Source organism: Halichoerus grypus, chromosome 3, assembly GCF_964656455.1.
Source record: "Halichoerus grypus chromosome 3, mHalGry1.hap1.1, whole genome shotgun sequence".
Lineage (NCBI taxonomy): Eukaryota > Metazoa > Chordata > Mammalia > Carnivora > Phocidae > Halichoerus > Halichoerus grypus.
Genome location: NC_135714.1, coordinates 60,006,357 through 60,031,532, shown reverse-complemented (window position 1 = coordinate 60,031,532; position 25,176 = coordinate 60,006,357). Strand labels below are relative to the sequence as shown.

The window sequence follows — 25,176 nt, the reverse complement described above, 5'->3', positions numbered from 1 at the left end:
CAGGCACCGCCCCCCCCCCGCCCCGTTCTAAAGTCATCTACAGAAGTCTTATTCATACTTCTGACCTATTTTTCTTTATCCTTATAACAGTAGCCTGAAATACAGTCATTAGCCATTTTTGTTCATTACGTGGTGTCAACTCTCGGAAGACTTTATATACTCTGAGCTGGTCCAGTGATAGCCACGAGGTTCTTGCAGGGCAAGGGGCAGAAGCGGGCTGGGGCCCTCCTGGGTGCTCTGTAACACACAGCCACCCCCCTTTTCAGGACACAGGAAAATACTTCTCCTCTTTCAAAAGTCTGTGCCCCTTAATGGACTGCTCAAACTATTCCTGACGTCAGGAGGCAGATGACACACATTATCCCCCAACTCTTGCTGTCTTGCCTTTAAGTAAACCTCTTTCTTTAAATGGAAATCACTGCTAAGAACTCCAGGGCTCAATTTAGAAACACCCAAGCCCTTCTCCAACCTCTTCTGCTTCTGTTCCAATTAGACTCTCCAGTCTTATGGAATCCTAATGAGTTTTGAACGGTAAGACTGCTTTTAGCAGTCAGTTATAATAATGTACTTTTAGGAAGAGAACTCCTCTTACCACTGCCACTTGCCTCAGCTTTTAGTAAGAATAAAATACTTTCCTCAAAAATTTAAAAAAGGGAACCATGACCAGGACCAGGGATTAAGTGAACATAGTATCTATTTTTATTATGAAACATTAAATTTTGACACATTGTTTCATTTGCTTTTTAAAAATCTATTATCTGACTTAAACCTATTCAGCAAAAATGCCAATAAATTATATAAATCATAGTTCAGGTCTTTTTAAAACTAGGTCCATAATATGTTTCATGATAATCAAATAACGATACTAAACCTGAATTGTACGAGCTGTTAATTTGTAATGTTTTAAAGTTTAGCTTAACATAAAACCAAAACCAACCACATGCGAATACGCTGTTGCAAAAGTTTCTTAGAAACGCCCTCCTCACCTGTGTGTGTCAGAATCCTTCTGTTTCTTCCCTGACGTACACAATTCAGCCAGATCAGGTGTCAAGGCACTTGTCCTAAACTGCCCTATCCTGCCTCATAGGAGTCACGTCGGATGCAGGGCTGATGATATCCCCTGGCCTATGCCACCTTGCCTTTAAGTAAATCCATTTCTTTAAAGGGAAATCATTAGCTAAGAAGCCCAATACTCAATTTAGAAATAATGATTCCAATACACATTAAATCAAATGTGTTAGTACTTAAAGTCACATATTCTGAAAAGTGAAAATAATAGACAAATACAGAACTTGTGTAAACAACCAGTAAACTAAGATAAATAGCACTGCCACCACATGCTTTAAAATGGTGTATTTTTAGTGTCTGAAATTCTTTGCAAATTATCTTTTGGGACAATTCGGATGAATTTCAATAAAAGATGTGTGTTCTGCAAGAAGTTAGTTTTAGCGTTTCCAACATGGGTGGCATCATTTAAAAAAATACATCAATAGTCTTATTAGTGAGTGTTTTCCACTTGGGTTTCTAAATCTTTATTTTCTGTGGAGGTAAACCAAAGCACTGTCTTAAGACTCCATCTTCAAAGTTATAATACAATCTCTATCATTCCTAGAGATCTGAAAGCTAGATATGACCCTGGTCCTTGCCATCATCTTCATCTTCATCTTCCTCATCATCCTGGTCTCCGGATTCAAGTTCATCCTCTTCTTCTACCTAAAGGGAATTGCACACTTATCATTAGTAAGATTTGATCACTTTGTATTTAACACATATTGACACACAGTCTTTGACAAATTCTTTATTCCAGTAATTGTAGATTACAAGCCATCTGATTTCCCTGATTTACTGCTCAAGGCTCTCTGGCATTTTTTTAAAAGATTTTATTTATTTATTTAAGAGAGAGAGAGAGAGAGAGAGGAAGAGCATAGAGGGAGAGTGAGAAGGAGAAGCAGACTCTGTGCTGAGCAGAGAGTCCAACTCGGGGCTCGATCCCAGGACCCTGAGATCATGACCCAAGCCGAAGGCTGACGCTTAGCCGCCTGAGCCCCCCAGGCGCCCCTCTCTGCCATTTTTACTATGAGATGAGATGTTGCAGGTTAACTTGCTGACAGGCGGCCATACCTCTCTAGACACAAATGGGGATCAAACATGACAAAAGAGAATGGCACATGTGAATGATGAGAGTCTTGTGACCACAGGAGCAAATCAATTCACTTGTAGACTCAAAGCCCAAAAGAGAACAGCTAACAAATGCTGGAAACTGCCTGCGTGTCTTAAGTCGATTCACTGAACACCATGAAAACAGTGCGGACGATCCTGAATTCATGGACCTACGTATTTACACCTGTGATACGGATATGGAGGCACAACATTGCCGTGCTACAGCACAGTTCTTTAAAATACACCATAAATCAGTTTTGGAAACATTTCGATCTTACCGGATGACCAAGTTCCTTGAGTTTATTCTTTAATGAAAATATTTTCTGATCCTGATCAGCCAACAGCACCAACAGGTCATCCTGTTCCTTTTTAGAATCTGTAATATCCATCTCGAGCTTGTTTTTCTCATTTTGTAAAATAGCAATGGTACTGTTAGATGCATCCAGCTGCTCTTTAATAGCAGTTCTTTCCTCAGACAGAGCCTTAATTTCATTCTAGGAAAAGAAAGGGGAAGATCAATTAATCTTAGTATTCACTCTCATAGGGTTTTTAACAAATAGTTTCATTCTTTCTCTTTTATTTTTAGGTTCATTCTTTCTATGAAAATCTGAGGGTTTTGGGGGGTGGCGGTTTTGGGGATAGAACACACACACACACACACACACACACACACATAAACACTCTCATCCAGTAACATGAGAATTTACGTTAGGCCATACATCAAAGATGGTTATTGTGAAAAATAGAGTTTAACATCCAAAAAATAGTTTTAAGTAGCTATTTTTCAAAAAAAACCTAAGAGATAATACCATTTTAGGTAACCAGAGGAATAAATAAAGACACAAAACATTTTACAAGAGAAGCCTGATGGGCATAAGAATTAGAACTCAGGTTAAAAAAATTTTTTTATCCCAACTTCATGCATACAATCAAATGGGAAAGAAAAGTAGCTGCAAATAAAATCCATGGCTTAAAGATAAAATAATCCGACCACAATCCGAAAGGCACAATCACACATTATCTTCTCTTTTCCATGGTTGTATTTGTGCCTTCTAGTTTTGTTACTTTTATATCATTCCTCTCTACATGTTGCTTATTCTGATTTCTCTGTCACATAAGCTGGCAGGATCTATCGTGCCTGCGTCCTTAGCCTAATGGAAAGCCTACGTGTGGCTTGTGTTTTAGCCAAAGCTGTACTCTTTATTTCTTTTTAAAATGTTTTTAGATTTATTTATTTATTTGAGAGAGAGAGAACACGAGCGGGAGGAGCAGAGGGAGAGGGAGAGAATCTCAAGCAGACTGCGCTGAGCGTGGAGCCCAACACGGGGCTTGATCTCACGACCCTGAATTCATGACCTGAGCGGAAACCAAGAGTCAGACGCTTAACCAACTGCACCACTCAGATGCCCCTGTACTCTTTATTTCTTATTGTGATGAGAGATTGACAAGAAAATTTAACTTTCAATGATCTCTACTTTCAAAGTACATTCATACACATTCTTGCTTTATATATGTGCTATCAGTATTTGAAATGGCACTTAAAAATCTCCACTTGTGCCATCCTCACTCATCCAAATAGCAATGCACATGTTGTGAGCAAAAATTACACCCTATTAGCTTTCCTCATACATCTAAAGATTTGAGAAACTCAATGAAATCAGATCAAGTCTCCTGGAGTTTATGTCATAGGCTATGCAATAAGTAAAAGCTCCACCACAGAGCAACCTTCAAGTCATTCGTGTCCTGTAGCAATGCCAACAGCCGGCTGTCCCCATCGGTGGCCTTTGCAGCCATTCCAGCTCCACTCTCCCCTGGTGCGGCAGCTGACTTTGCCTCAAGGTAGAAATCGGAGGGGTAACAAAAAAAAAAGTTTCTTTAAAGCACAACCAAGGTGAAATCCCAAAGGTGATTTAATTTTCTCACTATTTTGAAACTGTATGTCGAGTAACCGAAAACAGAATTCCTCGTGTACCGACACACACTACAGCGCTCTCCCTGGAAGGCCGCGGTGCCTACAGTGGAGCGGGGGTGCTGGGGCTGAGGCAGGAGAGCTGCGGCATCAGATCTCAGCCGGGCACGAAGAAGGCTGGGTTAGGCAGCCTCAAGGTCAGACCAGAGCGGTAACAGCATTTAATAAGCAGAGAATAGTTCTCAAAGCCCTTTCCTCACAGTATTTCTGTAAGTTAAGTCCACACTGTTACCTCAGAGAGGCAGCTGGGGAAATTGAGCTGAATGCTATTAACTGGTGAAATGTAAAGTTTTTTTTGTTTTTTTTTTTTTTGGCTTTTTAGATTTTATTTATTTGAGAGAGAGAGAAAGAGCAAGCATGGGGGGAGGAGCAGAGGAAGACGGAGAGAAACTCAAGCAGACTGAGCAGAGCGTGGAGCCCGATGACGTGGGACTCGATCTCATGACCCTGAGATCACAACCTGTGCCGAAACCAAGAGTCAGACACTTAACCGACTGGGCCACCCAAAATGCAAAGATTTTCTTAAGTGCTCTAGGAAGTATTCCTAAATCATGGTTTTCCAATCTTTCCCTGCCTTTTTTCTACAACGAACTGGGAAAGAGGGTGCTGATGTAACAAATACCTAAAAATGTGGAAGGGCTTTCAGAATTGTTAGTGGCTGGAAGAGCTTTGAGGTGCATGTCAGACAAAGCCGGAACTGCCTTGAAGAGACTGTCGGATGTTAAAGGCAATTCTGGTGAACGCTCAGAAAAAAAGGGGAACTAGAGAGAAAGCTTCTAGGGTCTTGGAGAAAACATATCATCATGAATAGAATGTTGGTAGAAATATGGATGGAAAGGTAGTTTTGGTGAGGCCTCAAATGGAAATGAAGAACATGTTACTGGAAAGTAGAGGAAGGTGATGCTTGTTATCAAGTGGCAAAGTAATTGGCTGAATTGTGTTTCAGTACTCTGTAGAAAGTAGAGCTTATAAGCGATGAACTTGGATATTTTGCTGAGGTGATTTCTAAGCAAAGTATTAAAGGCGTGGCATGGTTTCTCCTTGATGCCTACGGTAAACCATGACAGGAGAGAAATAACTTGAAGAAGGAATGTTAAGCAAAAGGAAATCGGAACGTGAAGATTTAGAAAATTCTCAGCCTATCCCTATTGCAATAAATGATAAAGCATGTTCTGCTGAAATATCAAGGACGCAATCAACCATTTCAGCAGAAGCTGGAATAGAGACAGGATGATCCAGGAGGGCCTTCTTGTCTGATGGCTTGGATCCCTGTGTATGGCATGGTTACTAAGAAGGCTTTTGACAATTCTAGACCAGCAGAAAACCTGCCAGCTTGGACTGATGGACTAAAAGGGACACAGATGGGATAAAATACAAAATACCAGCAAAATGAACCATTAAATAACTGATTACACGGACCTGGGGAGTCTGACTGTAATGTGGCTGCCACCACGGCCCAGAAGCCTATGTGACTAGACCTGTGGCCAGTAAGTCACCTAAAGGGAAGGCGCTATCCTCTCCAACACATTCGCTACTATTACAGAGTGGCTGAGAAATAACATCTTAACCTTGTGTTTACTAACTTGCAGGAAAAAAAAAGTAGTAATTAACATACAAATGTTTCTGTTTTCTGTAACAGCTCCTGCTTTTCTGTCTGCAGTTTGGTGATCTCCACAGATTGTGAGTTTAACTGTGACTTTAATGTTGCCAGTTCCTAGGAGACAAAAATAATTGAGTTGTAACATGAAATAGCATTAATTTCATCAAGGAAATGTCTATTTACAGGAAGAAATTTAAAATTATTTCCTTTCTTGGCCCCTCTGTCTAAAATCACAACCTCCAAGTTTTAAAATCTAATTCTAAAAAAACTATCCTTGAACTTTGGGTTCAAGATAGAGAATTAAGCAAGTTCCTTATACATATTCACCTCTGCTTCTTCCTGAGATCCCATGTAAAAAAAATCATAAGGTGGGGGAAGAAGGGAAAGAAGGAAGGAAGGAAGGAAGGAAAGGAGGGAGGGAGGGAGGGAGAGAGGGAGGGAGGGAGGGGAAGGGAGAGAGAAACCCACAAAGACAAAGAGAATAAGAACAAGAGCAATAAAATTGGAGAATTTCAGAAAGCAAATGGCAGTGGTAACTGACCGCAGCACACCTGAGAAAGCTAACAACCTAAAGTGATGTTCCAGAAAGTTGACCTGCTACCTGACTTGCAATGCATGACTACCAAAAGGCCTGGGATCTGGCACCACCAGTTATCTCTGGAAGTGTGGGTAAAAATGGGGTCAAAAACAGCGGGGCTGGTTGAAGTCTGCTTAGGAAGACCAAGGGATCCCTGTTCCAGTCTCATGCATCAGGCAACTGTTCCTCTTCTCCTGGCCAAAGACTAGACATTTATTATTTGGAAAGGGAAAACAGGACATTTTTTAGACTGCAGGCCTCCCAATATAGATGAAAGTGGTTAGTACTGTAGTGAAAAGGAGGGAATTAATCAAAAGTTTATATAGCATTAATGTTGAAATTCCCAACCTTCTTGCCCTCTCCCCACCAAAAATGCACATAACCATGTTCTCAACCAGGGGAATCTCCCTCACAATATTTGACAATGTCTGCAGACATGAGGTAAGTGGTGGGATGCTGTCATGTAAAAAGCTCTTTCGTTCTCTGAAAACTTTCTATCACGCACATATGTGGCTTTCCTCTGATTTGTTTTTTTTTCAGTTACCTAATGAATTACATAGACATTATATAGACACTGAGATTATGGACAATTTTAGTTTTCTTTTTTATAAAGGATTTTACTATATATTATAAGAAACAAAACTGTCATTTAAAGTATCTTTTCTTTTTTTTAAAGATTTTATTTATTTATTTGACAGAGAGAACGCGAGAGCAGGAACACATGCAGGGGGAGTGGGAGAGGGAAAAGCAGGCTTCCCACTGAGCAGGGAGTCCGATGCGGGACTTGATCCCAGGACTCTGGGATCATGACCTGAGCCCAAGGTTAAGATGCTTAACAACTGAGCCACCCAGGCGCCCCAAAATATCTTTTTAACAATGTAAAATTGATAAAATAAATTACAGAAAGTAAAAAACCAAAGGAATTGTCTTCTTTAGAAATATCTAAAGTTTCATTGGGAAACACAAAGAGTAAAATTTTTACTTGGGACTTAGAAACTAAGATCATTTATTAATAACTTAATTCCCTTTTATTTTAATACAGTTCTAGTATAGGTAGACTTCATAAAACCAAAGAGGCATATTAATTTTCCTCAGACGAATTTATAACTTATAAATCCTTAACGACAAATGATTTTTTTTGAAAAGCTTGATTGTAGAATCTACGCTGGGGTACATGGACATTATCAAAATATGATACAGTTTCTCTGCGTACAGTCATTCTTCTCTCAGATCAGCCATGTCAGTGGGCTAGGACCGCATGACTACTGGAGGAGAAGGAAGTCAGTCCTAGGTTGGTGGGGTTGTTCACTTCTTCCTTTAGTATTACTTTTTTTTGTTTTTTAAAAAGAAACAGAAGAAACATACGTCCCTTTTTTATAAGAAAGGAAGGAAGGAGGGTAGGACAGAAGAAAAAGGAAAGGAGGAAAGAAAGAAAATTTTATAAGGAAAAAACACAACTTGTTTAGGGATAGTATACAAATGAGCAATCTGATACTTTTCTAGGCTTTTCTTTCAATATTTAATTCTATACATAAGTAGTTCTTTTCCTTCTTTTCTTGAACAAATACATTTAATATTCTCACCGGATAAAGTTAAATGTGCACTACCAAGTCTCATAGGAAATTATAAATATTACAAATAACCAAGTAGGAAAAAATTTAATTTGCTTTTCTAGACATTACAAATTACTACAGCAGAAAAAGTTTGTTTTGCTTTTTAGGTAGTCATCTAATTGAGATATACACCAATTTATTCCATTTTCCAATTCTAAAAACAAACATTCTTCTGCACAGAATGGCTTAAACACTCAATACATTTAACCATGCAATTGTCATGGTCAATAGTATATGAAAATTAGGCATAAGATTTTATATCTTCATATTTGCAGCTTATAAATATACTTAAATTTTCCTTAATTGTTAGTTCACGGATAATCTACAAATAACCTGGGTGAGATGCTCAAATCTGTTATAAAGAACATAATTAAAAAATAAAAACACTTAATAAAAAGCAAAATACCATTACCATATAATTAAAAAACCTTCTGGACTTTCAAATAACTCTCTTCACTATCAAGTTTTGCTTACACTAACAAAGTAGTTCTTGAGTAATGAAACTACACGGCTGTTACTCTATTACAATTAAAACAACACAAACTAGAACTTGGATCAAGCCAGAAAATTACCTGTTTTAATTCTGCAATTTGTTCAGAATCTCTAGCAGAAGCTGTTGCTGAAGACTGTTCATTTGTGCCAGGTGATGCTTGGGAAGATTTCTACAAATAGCATAGAAATGAACTATGAAATCAATTCAGTCTAAAGAGATAGGAAACAAAACAAAGCTGTACATATATAAGCTATGCCTTATAGAGGTTTACCAAAAATTTCACATCAACATTTCAGTTTTTATATCCAAGATAAAACTTCAACATAGCACACACTGTCTACAACTTTTCCATAGCTAATAGATTTATACTTATACCAAGTAATTTATTAAATCTAAGCACTTAGGAGGTCATATGGAGAAAGAGCATAAATACAGGTATTAATAGAGTGATTTCCATGTATTAAAAGAGCTTTATACGGAGTAGCTCATTTAATTCTCACAATAACAAAACAGATACGACCACTACCAATTTATAGATCAGGAAACGAGTGTAAAGAGGTTAACTAAGTTGCTTAAATTCAATTAGTCAGAAAGTGATGAAGCTTTAGAGAGTCTGACACCAAAGCTCATATTCTAATTTTTTTTTTTTAAGTAAACTCTGTGCTAAATGTGGGGCTCAAACTCATGACCCCCAGATCAAGAGTCACATGCTCTACCAACTGAGCCAGCCAGGTGCCCCCCAAAGCTCATATTCTATTTTTTTTTTTTTAAAGATTTTATTTATTCATTTGAGACACAGAGATAGAGAGAGAGAGAGCATGAGCAGGGAGAGAGGCAGAGGGAGAGGGAGAAGCAGGCTCCCCACTGAGCCAAGAGCCCGATGTGGGACTCGATCCCAGGACCCTGGGATCATGACCTGAGCCGAAGGCAGACACTTAACCATCTGAGCCACCCAGGCGCCCCCCAAAGCTCATATTCTAAAACCTTACTATGACACTTTGGCTTAAGAGATCCAGGAAAATAAACAAGCAGGATAATGAGAATTATTCTTGACCTCTTAAATTTTTTTTAACATTTACTCACCAAATTTTCAATCAGAGAGTCCTTTTCAGCCAGCTGGCTTTGTAAAAGTTCCTGATTACTTTTTAATTCTTCTATCTCTTCTCGTAACCTACCAATTTCTTCTGGTTGAATGCCATTCACCTGAGTCCCATCACTGTAAGAACCTTGATGCTGATTATCTTTTCCTATTAAGACAGGAATAAAATTTGAAAAGCCAGCATGAAACTTAAGTTTTTCATTTCTTGAATGAAAAGATTTAAATATAAAAATATAAAATTTCCTTAATTCAATTACTTTGGCAGCACTTTTATAAGCACATTTCATTTTTGCAAAACAGCGTATTGATAGAAATGGTGAAGTGATGATATTTCCAGGTTTCTGGGAAGAAAAACAGCATAGTCTTATTAAGACTAAACTGCATGGTTTGGTGATCTATAATTAAGAATTACAGTAGTTTCGGGGCTCCTGGGTGGCTTAGTCGGTTAAGTGTCCAACTCTTGGTTTCCACCCAGGTTATAATCTCAGGGTCGTGAGATTGAGCCCCATGTTGGGCTCTGTGCTCAGCGCAGAGTCTGCTTGTGATTCTGTCTCTCCCTCTCCCTCTGCTCCTCCCCACCTCTCTAAAATAAATAAATAAATCTTAAAAAAATTACAGCAGTTTCAATTCCAATTTGGTCAATAAATATAAGAGAAAACAAAATCCCTTTTGTTTAAAACCTTCACAAAGGAATAGCTTTCTATATGTACTAAAATAACTGACAAATTATAGTTATAAATAAGGAAGTGAAAGAGGTAATTTTTTTCTGAAAATTTTAGTCACCCTCATATAAATAAAACAAACTGTATTTCTAAATAGCTAGCATTCCAATCATAGCACTATAGGATGATACTATTTACAAGCATTTGACTCTTATCATGTGCCAGGTAATTAACTAAAATTTTATATATATTATTTCATTTAATTCTCCGATGACACATATGCTATTATCAGTTCCATTTTGCAGATGAGGAGATAGACAGGTTAGAGAAGTCATTCCCGGCTATACATCGGAATCACCCAGGCAGCTGGTAACAATTATTGATGCTTGGCTCCAACCCCAACTAATTAAATCAGAAACTTGAGTGGGGTCTCCGCAGGGGTGGCATTTTAAAAAAAAGGGGGGGAGGGTGCCTGGGTGGCTCAGTCGGTTAAGCATCTGCCTTTGGCTTGGGTCATGATCTTGGGGTCCTGGGATCGAGCCCTGCATCGAGCCCCGCATCTCTCCCTCTGCTGCTCCCCCTGCTTGTGCTCTCTCAAATAAATAAATAAAATCTTCAAAAAAAAAAAAGGGTCTCAGGATATTCTAATGTGTAGCCAAGGCTGAGAATCAATGGATCAGATACTGAAACAGGTAGCAAGGACTTGGGAGTTCAAACTCTGATTTACAAATTTGTTTGTTACAGTGATTAAGGTTAGAGAAAGACCAGTCCACAAGAATACTCTACTTGATTTAGTCCAGCTCTGGGGACACTAATAATTACGGCTAGCTGTACCTACCCAGCTGTACTTTAAGAAGATTGTACTGATCTTTGTGTTGCTGAATCTGAGATACTTGCTGTGTGACTGCTGTCTGGAGCTGTTCGTTTTGACATTTTAACGTAGAAATCTGCTGCTTTAATTCCTCAAGTTGCAGATCCTGTGAAATAAAACATAATTCAAGTGTTTTAATTTATACTAATTAGCATTAGGAAAAGGAACAAATTAAAAATCAGAGATTATTTTGGGTCATGGTGTGAAAGTATTCAACATTCCCAGAATCACTCAACAATTAAGTAATAGTACATTAATGTCTGCCCCAAGGTCATAACATGCAGCACAACTGTACCATCTCCAGCAAGGCCCCATTAATAAGCACCGTGGCACAGCCTGCAATCTCACTGCAGTTACTGGGGTGGGGGACGGTCAATTTTAAAAACTCCACTTTATGGTCCATCAAACCACTTAAGAAATTTATACCAAACTATTTAAGAAACTTAGTATATATACACATGCATCTACACTACTTTTAACATAAAAGGTAATTCTAGAACAGAATATTTAGAAGGCCAAGAAAAGAACTTCCAACTCTCACCACCCTAATATAACTAGTTGGCATTTGATCTATTTCTTTATCTTCTGCTAATTTTTTCCCAGTTCAAGTGTTTTAAATGTGTCATACTCAGTCCATATGTCATTTTGTAGCCTTTAGTTACTATTCAATGGTTAGTTCCTCATACTGCTACTTTTTCCGCAATCATAACTTTTAATGTTTACTCAATATCAGTAGATGCAATATAATTTACATTTAAAAGCAACACCGAGGCTGCTTTCCATTTTTCTAAATAATAAATATTATTACAATAAATATCATAGTCATATTTTTGTTTTCCTGAATTCTGAAGAATTTCCTTAGGATGGATTCTCAAACGTCATTCAGTTCATATAAACATTTTATAGTTCTCAATGCTTGTTGCCTAATTGTCAAATGGCATTTTAAATGGTGAGAATATTTAAAATTAACATTTCCAAAGCAGACTCATTATGGTAATTGTGTCAAATCACTCTTTTCTTCTTCTAAATTAACCACATTTATCAGCCCCAAGCGTAGGCTGTAACATCACATTCCAAGTATTTCTTTTCCATTGCTCTAAAGATATTACGTTTTACCATCTGGAAATGACTCCATATTTGTACTAAAATATAGATGAAAAATCCTAATAACCATGGGTAGTTTAATGATTTAAATCTGAATCGTTCAAAGATGATTCTAATTTACTGATCTGCTTATAAACTGAAAAGCTCAGACTGAATGCTAAATATACCACTATATTTTTATTCTTAGAATTCCAATCTCAACAATATAGACTGTGGGGAAGAACACACAGGCAGTTCTCATTTAGAGAGCTCTACCCAAGCTCTTGCCACACTTGCCTCAAGCTATGCATAGTCAGCAGGGGGTGGAGGGCAGTGCAGGGAAGGGGGTGCAACCGCCCCACATGGACAGCCACCAGTGTATTGTTTTTAATGACCCTAGCATTTTAATGACCTCAGTAATCTCATTTTCCAGATAATACTGCAGCACTTTTTAGGATTCCAGTCAAGGTATATACCACAACGAAGAATTAAATGAAAGAATAGAACAAGAAACACACTTTGAATCATGGAACACTACCATCAAAAACTAATGATGTAATGTATGGTGATTAACATAATAAAATATAATTAAAAAAAAAAAGAAACACACTTTGAAGAAATGTAATGGAAAGTTTAAGGGGCTCAACACAATCCAAGCGTGGAGGTTCTGGTATCCTGCCGAGAAAACGTCAGTTGATGATTTCGAGAGGGTAGTTTCCATTCTCCACTCTAATAAATCAGCTCCCTCTTGTTCTCAGCATCGTCTACTCAGTCGTGCAAGACGGAGATCTCAGGATCATATCTGACCCGTTATGCTCCCTCACACCCACATCCAATCATTACCCCGTCCTGCCACTTTCATCCGCTTTGGTTTCCACATTTCTCAGGTCTGCCCCCTCTACAGCACACAGTAGGAGTTTGAGAGTCCCAGTAACACACGCTTTTGAATCCTGTTCCACCAACCACTGAGTGACCCTAGACAACTTTAAATTCTCTCAGTCTCAGATTCCTCATTTATTCTTAAATGAAGATATTAACTACTTTGTAGGGATGCTATGGAAATTAAATGAAATAGTGTTTAAACTGTGTTTTGTGAGCACCTAGAACACAATAAACAAAACACAGCGGCTGTTATCACCACCAGCGCCCCAGGTCCCTCCCCTAGCCCACCACAACCACCTCCTTCTGGAGGTCCCTCCCTCTGGCCTTGCCTCTCAAATTTCTAGCTGGTGCAGCCACCAAGTGTTGTTCTATGTTCATGCCAGTAACATTCCTGCCCCTCTTCCCGATCTTTCCTTTTGCGCAGCTTATCCGTAGCTATCCGTTTGGCACTCACGTTGTTTTCTCCAAGCCCCTGCTCTTACCTAGCTAAATTAGGTGCCTCTCCGCTGCCACACACCTTCCAGGAGCTGCATCACTAGACTTAGTATGTTATGTGTGTCACAATACCCTATTTATACTTTTCTCTCATTATGACCGTGATAGGGGAACATGTCTGATTCATGCCTTTATCCACCACATGCTGCACAATGCTTAGCACAATAATAAGCTCTCAGTTTGTTGAATACTCAGATAGTTTTGAATTATTTAGGAAAATGAGCTTTACTTTCTGTATCTTCTTGCATATGAAATGCCAGGAAAAATTCTTCCCCAAAGTAGAAAAGTATCAGTACATCAGACAGTGTTTACAATTTATCAGTACATACTTGTTCTCGAATCATATTTTTGTAGTGAGTCACAATACTGTCATGCTGTTCTAATGTTTTCTTCACCTCTTCTTCTTTTTTATCCTCTTCACTGGACTTATAAATAGCCTTAGTTATCACACCTATAAAAGAAAGCTTATTAAAAATGTATTTTAAGGGGCGCCTGGGTGGCTTAGTCGTTAAGCGTCTGCCTTCGGCTTGGGTCATGATCCCGGGGTCCTGGGATCAAGCCCTGCGTCCGGCTCCCTGCTCGGTGGGAGGCCTGCCTCTCCCTCTCCCCCTGCTTGTGCTCCTTCTCTCACTTTGTCTCTCTCTGTCAAATAAATAAATAAAATCTTAAAAAAAAATGTATTTTAAAAATTTAAAATCTGGGGCACCTGGGTGGTTCAGTTGGTTAAACGACCAACCCTTGATTTCAGCTCAGGTCATGATCTCAGGGTTTTGAGATCGAGCCCCCACATTGGGCTCTGCACTCTGTGCAGAGTCTGCTTAAGATTCTCTCCCGCTGGGACGCCTGGGTGGCTCAGTCGGTTAAGCGTCTGCCTTCAGCTCAGGTCATGATCCCGGAGGTGGGGGGGGGGGGGCCTAGGATTGAGCCCCGCATCGGATTCCTTGCCCAGCAGGGAGCCTGCTTCTCTCTCTGCCTGCTTGTGTTCTCTCTCTGACAAATAAATAAATAAAATGTAAAAAAAAAAAAAGATTCTCTCCCGCTCCTTCCGTCCCTCTCCCCACTCACAAGTGCACACGCACGCGTGGGCTCTCTCTAAAATAAACAAAATCTTAAAAAAAAAAAAATTTAAACCCTATTTTATTATTAAGACTTAACCAGCAAAAACATATGGCCTAACTGCCTGACAGATAAGATATAGTCTTTCCAATCTTATTGAACGCCAAAAATCCTTCAATGAACTATAAACCAAGAGCTAGGAAAAAAAACCCCTACTTTGGGCTGTGTCCAAAATATACATATACAAAATAATCATAGGTATTTTTTAATGAAAATCAATATAAACTTTGTCTTACCTTCAAGTTCTTTTACCAGCTTCGTAAACTCATGATCAAATATCATGTATTCTGGACTGGGAAAGTTTGGCTGTGGTTTCTGAGATGCTCTGGAATACAACTCATGTTTGCTAATAAATCCTAGTTTCTCTATGAAGTTTTCTTTGCCAATCCTCTTCTCTATTAGTTGTTTTAATTTCTCTCTACAGAGATAAGCATATTGAGATGCTTTAAAAAAAAAAGTTGTAACAAAACATAAAACTTGGTCTACACTACACTTTGGCAGAAAAAATTTATCCTTATCACTTGATGACGTTAGCAGGTTGTTTCCCCCTAGCATTTTCCCCTTACTTACTTCATGTAGCTCTCAAGTGAGTTATCATTGAAGTAAATTGAAATGCCCAACAGAAGGGCACACAAGCCTTGGACCAACTGCTCTTCCTCGCCAAGATTTTCTGCAATTTGTCCTGTAAGCTGAAATTTTTTGTTAAGGAGACTAACGGTTCATAGTATCTAGAGTATTTTACTTTACAGTTTGAATTTGACACATATTTTATGTAAGAATTTCTACAAAAGCTTCTATATCAAGCTAAAACAAACATAAAACATAGTCCGAGCAAGCATAAAACAAACAATGGTACCAGACACACACATATATACACACAGCATAAGCATCATCACCACCTTAACAGCTGGAAAAGCTGCAACACAGATGAATTCAAATATTTAGAATACAGAACTACCTCTCATTGAGAGGAAGAAATAAGAATAAATACTTACTCATATCTTACTGAAACATAAAGGATACAAATGGGACATTGGCTGAATTGTGAAGAAAATGCGTTACTGCAATGGGACAGTTGCTTAGCCAGGTACAGAGCAGCATTAATAATCCAACTCTTGTCTGTATTTTGCTTCCCTGCAATAAATAGATAAGTTGACAGAAGTCTCATTTTATTTTTTTTTTTTCAAACTTAACGTTGCCCTAAGATCCCTCTCCATTCGCATTAAAATATCTTTAACATCTTATAAAAGATATGTTAGGAATCCACACATAAAAAATTGAACAAGAGGTGGGCGCCTGGGTGGCTCAGTTGGTTAAGCGACTGCCTTCGGCTCAGGTCATGATCCTGGAGTCCTGGGATCGAGTCCCACATCGGGCTCCAGGCTCAGCGGGGAGCCTGCTTCTCCCACTGACCCTCTCCCCTCTCATGCTGTTTCTCTCTTGCTCGCTCTCTAATAAATAAATAAATAAAATCTTTAAAAAAAAATCTTTGAACAAAAGAATGCATTCTTGTGTTCTCTATGGGCTGTACTTCCCAAAATGAATAGAGAGCAGAAATTAGAATTGATTTATGTTCGGGGCGCCTGGGTGGCTCAGTCGGTTAAGCGGCTGCCTTCGGCTCAGGTCATGATCCCAGGGTCCTGGGATCGAGCCCCGCATCGGGCTCCCTGCTCGGCGGGAAGCCTGCTTCTCCCTCTCCCACTACCCCTGCTTGTGTTCCCTCTCTCACTGTGTCTCTCTCTGTCAAATAAATAAATCTTTAAAAAAAAAATTGATTTATGTTCATAAACATATATCAAGTTATCTAAAATACTACTAGTGGAAAAACCTGGTCTGCTAAAGAAGACGCATGATGTGGGTACTTGAAAAAATTTATCAATCTGAAAACACTTTATAGTAACATAAATTTGCCTAGATGTTTCAATCAAAATTTTAAAAACAAATTTCTGATAAAAGGACAAATTCTACCTCCTTCAAAAATTATCAGGAAAAATAAAAAGAAATAATCTCCTGAATTATTTAGTCAAATTCCATTAGAGAATATATTCCCTAACAAGAATAATAAATAAACCATGTTGCAAACTCACAACATGCCAGATAATGAGAATCACAAATATAATGAAGAAAAAGATTTATTTAAATTAGCTAACTGCCCCAAACCACTACTATACCCCTGCTAACTATAATTAAACAATATTGAAAACTAGCACATCCATCAAAATGACACTTTCCTACATTTTAATAAACACATTTATATCTCCTATGTGGGATAGTCTCTTAGCTCATAATATTGCCACTGCCCATATTACATTACATAACCTATTTTTGTTTAAGAGAACAAAAGTGGTTTGAAACAAATAAATGGAATTTAGCACAGTAATGGATTACTTTGAGGTAATTTCAGAAAATATCCAAAATACAATTATTCAAAGCCAGACAAAGAATGGATTTAAAGTAACTATCCCTGTGTTTTGAAAAATCACTAAAAACTGTTGCAATTTCATGAACCTTGAGGTCAGTATCTTGGCCTTTCTATAATCTATTTTCAAGTATATTTCACATTTAATTAAACAAATTCAACCTAGACTTCTTCAAAATGATCTGCCAAATAAGCATTAGCTTTCACATGATGCATTATTCTTACGTTTTCCTTGCCTCTCCGTCATTACCATGCCCACGGTATATCTTCATGTTACCCAAGTAGATTTGAAAGTTAAAAAATATAGTTATTCTCAACTGACTATGTGCCACAGAGAACTTTCAACTAATTACTCAAGTAAATAAATACAAATATTTCATTGATTTCCCCTAGTTATATATAAAAAATTTATTATTACTTGGAATACTATCTGCAAGTACCAAAAATACCTACATTGTATATACAGGGCATCCTATCAAATCACTGGCTGGTGTCTGAATAAACAAAATGTAACTAGATTCAAATGTGGATCTTCTAGGGTGGGAGGCTGGGTTAGCTTGGTGATGGGTATTAAAGAGGGCACGTTCTGCATGGAGCACTGGGTGTTATACACAAACAATGAATCATGGAACACTACATCAAAAACTAATGATGTAATGTATGGTGATTAACATAACAATAAAAAATTTTTAAAAATGTGGATCTTCTAGAAGTACACCTTTTGGGGTCTAACTGAAGGATAAGAACAGCAAAGTTAAACAAAACTAGTTAGAATCAAGACAGAATGCACCACCCCACTTAAACTATGGCAAAAAAGAAGATAAAGTACTCAGGAATGAGCCTAACCAAAACTGTGTAACACCAAAATGAGGATGGGGCACCTGGGTGCCTCAGTCGATTAAGGTTAAGTGGCAGACTCTTGATTTCAGGCCAGGTCATGATCTAAGGGTCCTGGGATTGAGCCCTGCCCACCACCCCCCAATCCGGGCTCTGGGCTCAGCAGGGAGTCTGCTTCAAGATTTTCTCTCTCCCTCTGTGCCCTCCCACCCTGTTCTCTCTCTCTCTCAAATAAATAAACCTTAAAAAAAAAAACTACACAAGGAAAATTTAAAAACACTCCTAAAGAGCACAAAAGTAGACCTAAATCCATAGAAAGACACCATGTCCTTAGACAGAAAAACTCAAAATCATGAAGATATTAATGCTATATTAATCTATAAAATTTATGTAATCCAAATAAAAATACCAAAAGGTTTTTCTTCTCCCCACTGAACTAAACAACTTGGTTCTCAAGTTCATATGGAAAAATAAAAAAGCAAGAATAAACTGTAAAAAAAAAAAAAAAAGAAAAGAAAAGAAAAAGAATAATGAGGTGATACTAGGTCATAAACAGACAGGGATCAAGGGATAGAACAGAAAATCCAGAAATGATTCATCTACAAATGGGAATTCAGTAAAAAGATAGCATATAACCATTAGTGGGATACAGGAGGACTTATAAAATGTTGGGACAACTAGCTAGCTATCTAAAGGTATCAGATAGCTAAAAAAAAAAAAAATTGAACAAACATTTAAGTAAATGCAAAAAATGAAACCAGAAAGTATGAGATGAAAATATGGGCAAGTTTGTTAAAATCTTTAAGTGGGGAAGGCCTTTTCTAAGTATGATATAAAATGTAGAAGCAATAAAAGTCTGATACAAAAAAAAAAAAATCCAAAATAAAACACCAAGGTCAAAAAACAAATGACGTATCAGGAAAAATATATTTGTAAGTTATCACAGATAAGGGTTGAATTCCTTTATAAAATGAGTTCCTATAAAATTAGAAATGATTTAACAACCCAATAGAAAAATGAGATATGAACTATAAGAAATGAGAGTTCACAGAAAAACTTTAAGTGGTGTATAAACATACAGAAAGTTATTCAACCTTTTGGAAAGAGAAACGCAAATTAAAACTAAGAGAACATTTTTCACCTCTCAATAAGTTGGCAAAAATACAAGTCTGATAACATACTGTTCGTGAGGTTGTGGGGAATTACATAATCTAACCCACTGCAATCTTATTTGATTTTGCTGGTGGTTCAAAATGGTACTAGGTTGGAAAACAAACAAACCAGTGGCTATGCATAAAAAGCACCTGAAGACAACAGAAGAAATAAATAATAGGAGGCAGGGAACCACGACAGAGGTGGGTAGGGCCAACACTTCTTACTGTATACTTTTTATATCATTTTAATTTCTAAATCATGTATATACATATATATGTATTTTAAAGTACATACATATATGTTTAAAGACTGAATTCAATTCTAAGAGTGGCAGTATGGTACCAGTGAAAACATTTGGCTGGGAATTAGAAGAACCAAATCTTCCACTGCCCTACCTTGTACAAGTTCAATATGCTTTGTGGGCCCCAATTCCCTCATTCAGTTAACCAGAGGCCTTTGGATTAAATAATCTCAAACACAGAAATTAAAAGGATAGGCTCTGAATACCAGGATTTGTATCCTGGTTCTAAAACTCAACAGCATGAAACCTTATCATTATCCTTCAGTGGGGGAAATAGTCAATACCCATTTCATTAAGCTGTGGAGGGGATTAAATGGGTTAATACCTGTTAAAACTTATAACAGCATATGGTACACAAATAAGTATTCTATGAGTGCTATAAACTATGAATCATCCCTTCTAGTTATGCAATTCTTTGCTCTCTACCTACTAAGTAGGACTAATGCCCCAAATTTAAAATAGATGGCAGAATAAAGTTTGAACTGGGAAAATGAAAAAACAGTAAAATTGTTGGCATGAATTTTATTTATTTATTTACTTAATTTATTTTTTAGATTTTTTATTTATTTGACAGACAGCGAGGGAGGGAACACAAGCAGGGAGAGGTGGGAGAGGGAGAAGCAGGCTTCCCGCGGAGCAGAGAGCCTGATGTGGGGCACGATCCCAGGACCCTGGGATCCTGACCTTAGCTGAAGGCAGACACATAATGACTGAGCCACCCAGGTGCCCCCATAAATTTTTTTTTAAGCCTTAGTGAAATACAGGTGCTCCTTGCTTTGCTACATTAATAAAAAGTTATGCATACTAGAAATATACAAAGTGAGGACTGTGTAAGAATGTTTTTTGTGCAGACTATATTATTCTGATGCTCATTAAACCATGATTTATAATGAAGAAAATGGAAGATAATTAAATGTCTGAAAATAAGGAGATGGTTAGCTAACCAATCTGGTGAAATATTATGCAATCATATAAATGTTTATTTAGTGTTTAATAACTTGGAAAATATGTGTAAGAAAAGATGCAGAATACAAAATGGAATCTAATGTATGATCACTCCTATGTAAATAAACAGTCTAGGGGCGCCTGGGTAGCTCAGCTGTTAAGTGTCTGCCTTCAGCTCGGGTCATGATCCCAGGGGAGCCCCGCATCGGGCTCCCTGCTCAGCGGAAAGCCTGCTTCTCCCTCTCCTACTCCCCCTGCATGTGTTCCCTCTCTCACTGTCTCTCTCTCTCTCTGTCAAAAAAATAAATAAAATCTTAAAAAAAAAAAAAAGAATTAAAAAAATAAAATAAAATAAACAGTATAGAAAATAAAGACTGGGAATGCCTGGCTGGCTCAGTCGGTAGAGCATGCAACTCTTGATCTCAGGGTCATGAGTTCAAGCTCCACATTGGGTGTGGAACCTACTTTAAAAAAAAAAAAAAATTAACCAACCGTTACTTTTGGGTAGTAGAATTCCTACTTTCTAGTCTTAATTTTTTTTAATTTTCCAAAACGAAAAGAAAATAAAGTATTAATAAGTACAAAATTGCTATAGTATTTGTCCAGTGTACAATTACAAACTGTCAGTAAGATCAATCCAACAAAATCCTGATCAAGCTACTCTATCCTCCAAAAAATAAAATTAGAAATTAGACCTTAAAGGCTATCAAAACATTCTATGTCATTGCATTCTGATCTTCTGATGGATTCTTCACAAGATAATTACCCAGAATAGCCCAAAAGAAAAAAAAAAAAGCCACATTCCACTTTCTAGAATAATTTCATGAAACTATTCATTTTGTTTATATGTTTATATTTGAATGATTGTTTATAGGTTCAAGTCAAGAAAAAGCACATATGTTTTCTCAGCCCCCAAGAGTGTATGAACCACTGAGAGTTGGAAAAACAAATGGATGCTGAAATTATAATTTCAGCGCATTCTAAAGGGTTTCATGACTAGAAATCACAGAGTTTACAGGATGGAAGAGAACCACAAACAAAATAAATGAAGCTGAGTCATCTTACCTTTAACATAGACTATTATGTTTTCCTTATTATTTTCTAAATAAAAATCCCTCTTATTCCTACTTTGTGGATTTCAAGTTTAGTATTTTACATTGTTTATAAAAATACAAAAAGCTAACACTTGAAACTTCTACTCTTCAAGTATTACAATGAGGTTCTAGAGTATTATGATTAGATTCACTTTCTAGCAGTGGCCTCTGGGAATAGAGAATTAATGGGAAAGGGGCATGATGGAACTTAGATTATGAAAATGTTCTACATCTTATTCTGGGTGGTGGTTACAAAGGTATATTCACCCATCAAAAATCATCTGACTGAATACTTAAGGTCTGTACATTTTACTGTGTATAAGTTATACCTCCAAAAAATTCCCTTCTAAATGATTGACATGTATACTTTTAAAATACCTAGTATCAAAAATTCTGGAAGCTAAAGTCGCCAAGTATGTCTGTGTGGGTGATTAACAGGTATTAAGTCATGCTTATACACAAAGATACAATTCGTAACAGGACTTCAGTTTATTACTGTCAACACTGCACAATGGAACATATGACCAAACATAAATATTAAGGTACACTCCAATTTTGCCAAACACTCCACAAGAAAAAAAAACAAAACCAAACACAAATCACACTCCCCCACACACATCAAAAACTAACCCCCAATGGTAACTGTACCATATGGGTTACATCCAGAATAACCCATAATATTTAACTCAAAATCTCAAATATTTAACTCAAAAATCTTTCAAATTACAAAATTATACTTACTCTTGTACATTTTCAATAATTTAATATAAAAGTCATCATATTCTTTCATGTACTGACTAGCTAAAGACAAAATTCTTCACCCTAAATTTTACTAGCTTCGAAATGGTTTCAGGAGGAAATAAACAAGCTTAGGTGAAGAAACACAAAAAAACCCAAACCAAGGAATTCCAGAAAGTGCAAGCATACCCAAAGGAAGCGCAAGTACAGCTTCAGCCTCATTCCCACAGTTCTTAGTAACACCACTACACGGAGAAAACATCCCATGGAAAAAAACTGGAGAGCCACTTACGATAGAGAGAAACTTGCTGACGCATGAAAGTGTGAGTAGAATACAACTTCAAACAAGCAGTTAAAAAAAACCATCAGCAAAACCCAAGACAAAGAAAAGCCTTGTTGTAAGAGGGAAATGCCTAAGCTTAAACAAGCAATACATACCCGTCTGTCGATCTTATCACCCTGCAATACAAATTACTCATAAATATTACTGCTTTAGAAAAATTTAAATCTAGAAAAATCCCTCACAGATGGTCTCTACAAACCCACACCAATACTTTGGGACAGGACAGTTCAAATCTTTTATTATGTAACAATGCATCTACATTTTGGAGGTGAAAGGATCAGTTTTATAGTACTGTGATGACTCAGAGTGGGAAGACACCACTATCTTGAGAATTTCTCATTATGCATTAATTGTGAAGACAATGTCAGAGCAAGCTCTCTGGTGGCAGTGGTCAGTTAATTGCTGTTTGGCTTACGAGAAGCTGTTTTCAAAAGACAGCAACATGAGAATGACAAGTATTAAATACATAAGGATATGAATATTTGGGGGTAGTTTTTTCAAATCACTAAGAAATAAATGATAACTCCAAGATAAAATAAGCTTTCAGTCTAAGTAAACAGATTTTAAACAACAAAGGGAGTGTACAACCCTCTTTTCACTATAGTTAATTCTTCATAATTCTTCACCTTTAATTTATTGCTTCCTGTGGATGGCACTGATGTCTCTTTAAAAGCTCACAGTAAAACAATTCAACGAGTGTGACAAAATTAAAAATTAAGAAGGACACAGGACCTTATCACAGAGAGGGAGGCAGGAAAATTGGAAAATTCCAGGGCACAGCACAATTTTAGACTTAAGTACATTTTTACTCTGAGTGATTCTGAATGTTGATGACTGTGGTTTTGCTAAAGAGTAAACCTGAACTGTTCAACAGCAAGGCTGGTGCATGGGGACAAATCATCCAAGAGTAAGTGACATTCCTAAATACCTTTGCATCCACACTTCAATGAAGCTTTGCTGTTCTCATTAGGGGTCTAGAGGAATGCAAACAGTTACATTTTTCTCTGTCTTACTAGCTAAATTATGTGCCTTAGGGTTTTGAAGATCTGAGAGCGCACAAACATCAAGGAGTACAATGGTTAACTATATAAGCGATGGACTGGTATTCTACCTTTGTTTTCTGAAAGGAAGATTGATTGGTTTGGGAAGAGAAAGAGGGAGGCACACAGCTATGAACCACTGTGTTCTATGCCCTCTTATAAACGGACCCAAATTTGGCTACAGAGCAGAAGAAGAGGACATGTAAGAACACTGTGGATAATGTAAAAGGAAACAGAAGGAAAAACAAAACACCTTTCTGTCCAGAGTGTGTGTTTCTATCATGAAGCAGACCTTATTAACTATTTGGCAAAACCACTCGTGTAAGAATATTCATTGATTTCTCTCCACGAACTGCTTCTGGTTACAATGAGCCAATGAGCAGATAAGTCCACACCACTTTCTTTTTTCACCTGCATCTACTAAGGACTTTCTTAAATCCTTGTATCACTGACATAAAAATGTACAGCTAAGACCTTCCCCCCCTTAAAGAGTTCCACTCGCCACATTACCTGTGAAAGGATGTTGGTGCACTGTTGTAATAAAGAAACTGGAGGGTTGCCGATACTCGTAGCAAGTTGAACCCTGAGCAACTGTTCTTTCTGGACAGCGTTTTCTTGCAAAGCGTGGGCAAGGGCCACAGCAGCACACCAGTTTGAAAGTGAGTCAGTAGAAAATAAACCTCCACAGAGTAACTGACCAGCTGAGACTGAGTTACCTGTTGCTACAAAGATGGCAGGCAGATGATAATAAAAAATCAAATGTTGTTTTACAGACACACACAAACAGTACAAAATACTATTTTAAAATTTGTTAATTAGCAGTATTAAGTTACATGTGTAAAAGTCTGCTTTTCAAAACAAAATGAAAGATGACAAAAAGAACCTTGGAAGAAGGGTAGCAGGACAAAGAAATATTAGAGCATTTTAGGCATCAAATTGATGAGATGATATTCCAGAAAATTGCTGTCTTAACTAAAAACTGTATTTCTAAAGCAAATTCAAGGAAATGCCATATTTTAAATATTCCACTACATCCAGGGTCTTTTATCATTTAGGATATATTCTATCATTAACAGCTTGAAAGACTATTTACATTTTAAAACAGAAATTAGAACAAAATTATTTACCATCAATAGTGGAAGGTAGAAGCGTAGACACAATTTCTCCTTGTCCTTTCTGGTTTTTATATAAGAAACACTGGAAACAATAGAGAACAGCACAGCGCAGTACAAACGGCTGCCTTTCGTTGACCATGGACATGAGAAGAACTACAATTGCTGGTCTGTTGTGTTTAAAAAGAAAAGAACAAAAAGAAACATTGCAACCCAAGTGCACAAATCAATAAGCAGTCACTGCTGCTGACTGTGGAAGCACAACCAGAAGGCCAGCAAGTTACTATTTCCATCTCCATTTCACAGGAGCGAGAACTGCAGCGTCGACAAGTGATCTGTTTGCTTAAGGCACGGAAGAGGAGTTGGAAGAGTGATATCTGAGCCCAAATACCTAAGCTCCGAGGACCACAAAAACTCTTTTAAAATAGCAACATGTTTATCTTGTCAGATAATTTTTAGTTTCAAACCATACGGTTGAACTTAAGAGAATAAGAGGTACATACGAGATATACTAAAAACCCAGAGTAAGTTTTGACTTCCTCGGAGGGACTCTCAAGATTTCCCTTTGCCTA

General features: G+C 37.5%; 1 protein-coding gene across 3 annotated transcripts in view; it reads right to left on the bottom strand.

Moving 5' to 3' along the window:
* Positions 1-676: 676 nt before the first annotated feature.
* Positions 677-25,176, bottom strand: part of USO1 (USO1 vesicle transport factor) — a 91,492-nt gene continuing 66,992 nt past the window's right edge. The window contains exons 12-25 of one of the 3 annotated variants that reach the window (XM_078068773.1): positions 24,620-24,774; positions 24,003-24,214; positions 22,548-22,568; positions 15,644-15,754; positions 15,191-15,309; positions 14,857-15,038; positions 13,834-13,955; positions 11,012-11,150; positions 9,496-9,659; positions 8,492-8,581; positions 5,745-5,843; positions 3,886-3,993; positions 2,439-2,654; positions 677-1,713 (exon numbers count right to left, since the gene is read on the bottom strand). In XM_078068773.1, coding sequence (XP_077924899.1) covers positions 1,624-1,713; positions 2,439-2,654; positions 3,886-3,993; positions 5,745-5,843; positions 8,492-8,581; positions 9,496-9,659; positions 11,012-11,150; positions 13,834-13,955; positions 14,857-15,038; positions 15,191-15,309; positions 15,644-15,754; positions 22,548-22,568; positions 24,003-24,214; positions 24,620-24,774 — 1,828 coding nt within the window. In that variant the 3' untranslated portion in view covers positions 677-1,623. The remainder of the gene's footprint in view (positions 1,714-2,438; positions 2,655-3,885; positions 3,994-5,744; positions 5,844-8,491; positions 8,582-9,495; positions 9,660-11,011; positions 11,151-13,833; positions 13,956-14,856; positions 15,039-15,190; positions 15,310-15,643; positions 15,755-22,547; positions 22,569-24,002; positions 24,215-24,619; positions 24,775-25,176) is intronic. The other 2 variants (XM_078068774.1, XM_078068775.1) reach the window with 2 other exon arrangements.